The sequence below is a fragment of the Argentina anserina genome, chromosome 7 (genome assembly GCF_933775445.1).
Source record: "Argentina anserina chromosome 7, drPotAnse1.1, whole genome shotgun sequence".
Classification (NCBI taxonomy): domain Eukaryota; kingdom Viridiplantae; phylum Streptophyta; class Magnoliopsida; order Rosales; family Rosaceae; genus Argentina; species Argentina anserina.
In genome coordinates this window covers 16,955,915-16,964,076 of record NC_065878.1, presented here as the reverse complement: position 1 = coordinate 16,964,076, position 8,162 = coordinate 16,955,915, and the positions used below count along the sequence as shown (strand labels likewise).

General features: G+C 39.3%; 1 protein-coding gene across 1 annotated transcript; it reads right to left on the bottom strand.

Moving 5' to 3' along the window:
* Positions 1-400: 400 nt before the first annotated feature.
* Positions 401-4,524, bottom strand: LOC126801940 (monocopper oxidase-like protein SKU5). Its single transcript, XM_050529439.1, has 9 exons — positions 4,363-4,524; positions 4,129-4,238; positions 2,528-2,798; positions 2,302-2,434; positions 1,787-2,144; positions 1,206-1,574; positions 818-1,074; positions 641-722; positions 401-546 (listed from the first exon to the last, which is right to left on the bottom strand). The coding sequence occupies exons 1-9, from the start codon at positions 4,522-4,524 to the stop codon at positions 477-479; spliced, it is 1,812 nt and encodes a 603-aa protein (XP_050385396.1). The 3' UTR covers positions 401-476.
* Positions 4,525-8,162: the final 3,638 nt, after the last annotated feature.

Here is an 8,162-nt window from a genome sequence, read left to right as displayed (position 1 = left end):
CTGTGCCAGTCAGAGCTGCAACGCCGGCCCGTGGCGGCCGGAATCTCGAAATGTCCGCATAGTGATGAGAAACTTGAAATTTCGAGATTCCGGCCGGCGTGGGCCGGCGTTGTAGCTTCGGCCGACACAGACAGGAGCACTGGAAGGGGGGAGTGCGGCCGGCACCTTCTGCACTGTCGTTGCGTGTAGCCGGTCGCCAGAATCGCAAAATCCGCATAGTGCAGACGTAAGCACCTGAAACGGATTGTACATATATATATATATATATATATATATATATATATATACACACACAGTAGTTTTCACTCTTCAGAAACTGACTTCTCTATCAAAATCAGTAAGACAATTTACAAATAATCCTTGAACTATATAGATATATTATTATACGACCTTTGTCCAATTAATCGAATTATCTCCAGAAAAAATAGATTCTCTAACTACTACAGTTCTACCTAGAGGTCTTCTCTGGCACCTTATCAAAAGTTGAATGAAATTTTGGATATTCGAATGAATGTTGCAACAATGCAGATAATCACCATATGAGACCTGCACAAGAAGTAAAAGTTAATCGGATTAGTGAAAAAGGCTAGCTAGGAAACACATGATCAGAATTGATAGTGAACTAGCAGTGGATTAGTACCCTGCTGCTGTAATGTGCAAAGATGGTGCACTAGATGTCTTTGGAGGAGGCGCAGAAGGAGGAGTGGTCGGGGCGAATTTTCCTGTAAACGAAAAAAAAATTAACCTACCCTTAATCAAATGATTATATTCTAGATTTTTACACAAGGAAGTAATCTTAACAAACAGTGAGGCTGACCACAAAGAAGGATGTTATCAGGGGAAGGCTTCTCTTTTTCAGGGTTGGGATCAGCATTGTAGACTCTCACGTATAGCTCTTCACCCAAATACCAATTTTTCAACTGTTGTGACCTCAAATTCCACATTCCTGGGTTGTCAAGGTATGCATAAACTGCGCTCCACCCCCTTGGGTACACTTGTACAGTAGAACGCACCACTGGATCATAAAGATTGTAGGTTGAACGCGATTTAGCCCTCCACTTTCCACGGCCATATCTACAAAATTACATACATGTATATAGATATCAGAAACATTTCATATCGTTGCAACTCTTCAAAAGTTTGAGAACTGACGAATGTTTCGTTGGTGACATATTAGACTTGCTGACTTGCATATATGTACTTACCCAACAACAAAGAACCCAAAGCCATCCAAATGCCATGAGTCCATGACCTCCAAATCATTGTGGAAAACAAGTTCTATCCAACCTTTGTGAATCCCACTTGCAACGAAAACTCCACGCTCAGGTTTAACAATCGTAGAATTAGTAGAGAATTCATCAAGCACGTAGACTCCAGAGCCGTTAACAAAGTGATCAGCCAACTTTAATGGTGTATCTGGGGTTAAGTAAGACACATTGTTGACAGTAAACTTGGGTGCACCATCTATCTCTGCTGTTGATGCACTTAGTATGAACGTCTGTGATAGTGTCACATTATGAACATTGAAGCTTCCTTGTGGATTAGGCCTTGCTGCCCCTGTAGTCAGGTTCCACCTTCACAAGCAATAAAGTTCAATTCCTAGTAAGATAAACATATAAAAAAATTATGCTTATTTCTAGCTAGCTCTTTTTTTAATTTCAATTAATCATTGATACAGATCTACAAACCGAAAGATAAAAGGCCGATCGAGCAGTGTTATTTCTAGACATAAAAACAAGCCATCGAAGAGTGCAACAACAAAAGCTGGCATAGTTATTATGTTTACCTGATGGATTTGGCTTGATTGATGGATAGTTCTACATCAAAAGGATCAGGGCCAATTGGTAGAGGTCCACCAGCAGCTGTGGTGGAGCTATCATAGTGCAGCACACCAATTCCAAATTTGGTCATATCAGTGATATTAACCAATTTCGGAGTTGCTACCATGTAATAGTCTGAAGTGGCTTGATCAGCTGTGACAAGCACAGAGTAGGACTGCCCAACATGTACATCAAGAGAATCTAAGGTGATTTTATTAGTGTAGGATCCTTCTGTTTCAACTAGCACCATTCGATGATTTTGAATCATGAAATTCAAACTCCATGCGCTTCCAACGTTTGATATTCTAATTAGGTATGTCTTTCCTGCAAATATATAAGACCATAACTGTTATCAATGTTGCACTAACTAAGAATTGTGCTAGCAAGTAATGACTAATCGCCTGCTTGGACCAGTAAATGACAATTTAGCAATAGGAACCGATAAGCTAACATAGAACCAAACTAGCTAGTAATTCTTTACCTGGTGTAACAGTGAAGGTCTCATAGGCCTTTGTTAGAGGATCCCGATATGATCCTTTCCCATTCATCAAGATTTTATCAGGGGTACTATTGTAGGCGGCCATTAGGTTGCTGCTGAGTGCGGACCTAAGATCCTGTTACATATATGATACATAATATTAGGTTAATCAAATCAACATTGTGCTTAACGATATGTGTGGATCATTACCATGGTGCAAAATTATTACCTTGTAACTCGTTTCATACCAATCACCAATGAGAAGATCGAATTCGGCTTCTGGTTTGGAATATGGCACTTGGATGACCGGACGATTATGGACCTGAATCGGACCAAATCCCCCTCCAGCTTTGAGGAAGTTGATCGAGGGAAAGTAGGAAAAAGTACCAATTTGATCCTTGAGTTGGAACACATAAGTCCAGTTTGTAAAGGGCCGAATGGGGCAATTTGTGCCGGAAACTCCATCTTGCCAAGAGTTTCGTCTTTGTTGGATTCCATTCCTACAACGCAACTCTTTTATCTTTAGGCCGGGCTTGTTTTTTTTTTTTGGGTAATGTACCGGGTTTGTTGTTAGCTCACAACTATTGTTGATTTGCTGGCCATTAAATTTACGATGTTGCTAAATGTATCTAATAAATTTCTTAACATACTTAATAGATTTTGTACACCTATATAATTACTTACTACACTCAGTATTTTCCCATAAAGCTCCCTTTTTTTATCAAAACTCAGTAAAAGGGTAAACTATGTCTCTCATCATCTGTTTCTTTGCACCTAGAACAATACAATAACTCTCTCTCTCTCTCTCTCTCTCTCGGGTCATCTTCCATTTTGTAAAGGGATTATCTCTCCCAAAATTTAATCTTATATAGCTATTTGGCTACGCCACAATCATATGTTTTAAGATGAGAACCTAAAAATATGGGCATTGTGTTGGTTCATGTTCTTGGTTTGCCTATAAAAAGCATGTGGGAGTGGAAAAGTATTGGTTTTTAAGATTTTGTAGTGGGAATTTGCTTAAGGAGAAATGTGGGTTTCTTAGGTGCTTCTGGGATGGAGGATTATGTTTTTTTTGTTTTATTAAAACAATGAATTGTGACTTTTAGTGCCTAAGTTCATTATTTTTATGCATTTCCTCTCAAAACTCGCCATGTAATTAATTAAACCTTAATCACTTCCCATCGTTTTACTCTCCCGAGCCACCGCGGACGACACCGGTGCCTTCGTTGACCGATGAACATTTGAGGATGGGAGGGACGGAGGGTGTATGAATATTTTGAAACAAGAAGGACGGGTGTGATTTACCCTTTTTGGGTTTTGATAGAAGAAAAGCATTATGGAAAAACGGTTCGAATGTTATATTGCAATACAAAGAAGTTCTGTCGGTAGTTCTACTTCTTATTACTGGGTGCTAGCTGTATTTTTCCACCCACGTACTCACAGACTCACTCTACTACGTACTCTAGTACTTGCGCTAACCCTAGGGCTGAGTGCTGATCACCTGGTCAATGTTGAGCACCAGGTGTCGCTCAACAACCGTTCGATCTGACTGTTTGACCAGATCTGACGGTTGTTGAGCGCCACCTGGCGCTTAACAGCTGACCAGGTGATCAAAAGTGCTCTAGGGCTAGGGTTTACTTGAGAGCAAGACTCCAACGTATAATGTTCATTCTAGTTTTCTACTACTTTTTCTTATAATATGGAAATCAAAATCTTTCGGTAATTCGATCAGTAAGATTCCTGAGTACTGGAAAATACAGAGACTTAGACCAGAATAGTAAAAGCTAATTGATTAACATACCAAGTTTTTTTTTGAAAAGATTAACATACCAAGTTATGAGCAGTGCTTCATCCATATGATTGAACACGTTAACATGAACAACATCGTTGGTTGTGGCATTGATAAGAGGCCCGGGAAACATCCCATTGATTGTGATCACCTAATTCACAACAATAAAGCTCGATTATGAACCGAAACACAATTTTTATTTTCATGCTTTTGAACTAGTTCGAAGAGGGACTCAAACTAGGAAACTATACACAATTTAATCTGTTCATACATACCGGTTGGTCCACAGATGCAGGTCTGATACTCGTATCGACGGTGACATCCCATTGAAGAAAAATGTCCTCAGCACGAGCTCCATAGACAAGGAGGACTGTGAAAATAGTTGCCAGGAAAATTAGCCATGAACGACGGTGATCACTTCCAGACATCAATTCCATGTTATTGCATGGACTTTGAGACTTTGCCTCACGTAGAGACGGTATATATAGCTGGTTATAACTAGAATGGTTCAAGTAGCATAGCAATGAGCGCCCTTTGAATCTATAGCTTCGGAAATTTCAGTGTAAACAGAAGGGGCCAAGAAGCAAAAGGTTAGAAATATGGAGAGGGAAATTTTGGATCAAGGTAGAAGAATGATTTAAGAATTTGAATATTCTTTGCCTTGTTTTTCTCGGCCAGCAATCAAAAGCATATATTTGAATTGCACAGAGGATAATGGTCGAGTTTGACACCTTGACCTAATCACTAATACGAATCTATACTATTATAATCAAAACTCCATTTGTCAACTTAAACTCTATTTGTTAATCAAAACGTATGTAAAAATACATGAGCACTTTTGTACCATGTGTTATTGTAAAATTAAATTATATAATTCATGAACAAATTAAATAAGTAAAAGTTAAAATCAGAATAGAAAAAAAAATTATTTTAAATAACTCCCCGTATAACTTTTAAGATCATGAATTAAGTAGTTATCTTCTTTACAGTTGAATTCCAAAAAGAAATAGATTTTCCACACATGCAAGTTGTGTGTGGGTTGATGCTAGTTATAACTTAAAAATGCTAGTTATAACTTAAAAAAAATGGCACATCTTTGAGTTCAATTTGACCACGAACCAAAAGGACATCCGAAAGGAGAACAATTTTCTTAAACCGTAAAGTATGATCACTATGATGTGAATTTAGCGGCAGCACCAAAAGTATCATAATTTCTACCATTTGAAATTTTTATCCCCCTCTTCTAAAAAAAAGAAAATTTTATCCCTTTATGATACATGCCACACGGTAAAAGTCACAATAATCAGGTAAAATAGTTTTTATCTACACCATCATTTGAAGACGTCATAAAACTAGAACTATTCCACTTTCGCCGCTTCTTACTTCCGTAAGTCTCTCTCCTCTCTTTGGTCGTTAAATTACGAACCAATTGTAGTTTTACACTCGCTTTCTCAAGTCTCTGCTCAGTTTCTTTGTGGTTTTTGCCTCTTTGAATATATATATATAGAAATTCTCAATTGTGACGTCCGCACCTTTCGTACGGTGCGAATTTGGCAATTTTGGCCACCGGTGACGCGCAACGACAGCGCCGACCAGCACAACCACACTCCTCTCCTCCCGGCACTCCTATCTGTGCCGACTGGAGCTACAGTACCAGCCTACGGCGGCCGGAATCTCGAAATCTCCGCACGGTGCCCAAAAACTTGAAATTTCGAGACTCCGACGTCCAGCTATATATATATATATGTGCCTGAGTATAGCTAGGGTTTTCGTTTCAGATTACGTAATCGATATACATGACTAGGTTTTGTGGATTTCACATTGGTTTCTTGAGTAAAACTATAATTTTTTAAGCAGTGATAGATTTAGGGATTTAGATTAGAACAAAATATTGATCATTCCTCACACTATCACAAACTCGACAGTTTACTCGTTTAAATTTCAATTTCAACTTATCACTTCTTATACTTTCTAAATTCAAGCAATCTGGTACTTCCGTTATCTCTCCATCCAATTTGGGTGTTAAGTTGTTAGTTAGGCAAATAGAAATTGGATGAAACTTAATACTCGGAAAGATGACAGAATGACCAAATTGCTAGAATTTGAAAAGCATAAGGAGTGATCAGTTGAAATTGAAATTTGAAGAAGTAAATTGTCGAATTTGTAAAAGTGTGAGTAGTAACCAGTATTTATCCTTTAAATTATATGATTTAATTTTGAGTTCAAATTTGTGTAAAATAGTGGCAATTTGGGTTTTGTGTGGATAGATTTCAATTCGTGTCAGGGAATCCCTGAATTGTTTCTATGGTGCGCAGACGGCGCAGTCGCTGTAGACACATGAAATTTACCAAGAGCCCGACAAAATTGCACACGTGGCCAAAAAGTCAACAAAGTTTGCGCGGATCCAAATAAAACTCGTGTCAGCACATAAACGGATGATCGTAATCGAAGCTACGTGATTCCGTTTTGCACCGGAAAATTGAATGTCATTGACGATTCGAAATGGTAATCGGATATTTGATTAAATTAATAAATTCCTTAACGGTCATAATTAAATCAATTATTTTTTGTTTAATTTAGTTATGAGAATAACTAATTTTAAATTAATCGGAAAATACATATTGATTTAATTATACAATTAAAGAATTTATTATTTTAGTGTCATTAAAATATTATACAAAATAGAAACTTTGACACTATAAATAGCCCTTTCAACATAAAGAGAGGGGGGATTTTTTTGAGACTTGGAGAAGAAGGAGAGAAATCACTCGAGCAAGAATCACTCTCGACAAATCCCGAAGTCTCTCAAGTCCACGAAGATCATCAAATCCACGAAGAATCATCAAGCGGCCAAATTGCTCGTTCTTCCTCAAATCCAAATCCAACCTCAAGTCCACGAAGAATCATCAAGCGGCCAAATCGCTCGTTCTTCATCAAATCCAAATCCAACCTCAAGTCCACGAAGAATCATCAAGCGGCCAAATCGCTCGTTCTTCATCAAATCCAAATCCAACCTCAAGTCCACGAAGAATCATCAAGCGGCCAAATCGCTCGTTCTTCATCCAAATCCAATCCAAACTCAAGTCCACGAAGAATCATCAAGCGGCCAAATCGCTCGTTCTTCGTCAAATCAAATCCAAATCAAACTCAAATCCTCAAGATCAAGTGCATGTCACCCTTGAGCCAAATCACATACGGAGATAGAATCAGAGGAGTTCACCAAAGATTGTAACCCCGCGCTTGATATTCATTAAATTACATTTATTTGTACACGTGTCTGCATTCTCTTGCTTGTTTTCAGATTCGCGTTCTACAAATTGGCACGCCCAGTGGGACTTTTTTGGCCTCTCATCTCCTTCTCCGAAGAAATCTTCAATCCGTTGGTGCGATGGTTTCCAAGAACAACCAAGCCGTCCTAACGAAGAAATCCAAGTCCACAACCGCGAGGTCAAGCGGAGAGGCCGAGCCGGTCAGGAAGTCCAAACAAACATCATCAAAATCAAAGAGTGAACCGATTGCCCTTGTCACCCGGAGCGTGGCCAGAGCTCAACCCACGACGTTCATGGCACTTGCTAGCAAGCCTCGTCAACCAGTCATCACTTTGGAAAGCTTGGGAGCAATGAAGCATGCCTCTCAAAGTGGAAAGAAGCAAGTGTCAAAGGAGAAGGAGCCAAGTGAGCAATCTCTTCTACCCGTTCATGGTGATGGCCCTATCCTAGAAGACGTTTTCTCTGATGACGAATCAAGCACGGCATCATACCATGGAAGTCCCAAAGAAGATGGCGATAACTTCCGTTCTATGACACATGAATCCTCTTCTGACAATGCGCAGGTCTTGGTGATGGGGGCATCCACAGTCGAGGAGCAACTCTCCAATCTGTTGGAGATGGTTGAAAAGCTCACCCGAACGGTTGAAGAAAAGGATGTGCAAATCGCTGAGCTCTATAGCAAGTTGGAAGATCAAAATGATGAGAACTCCACCAAGGGGTCGCCTGGCAGGAGCAAAGTAAATGAAAAGGGAGAAACGTCCAAGAACGATGGCGACTCGCTTGGTTCCTTATCACTCCAGCAATTG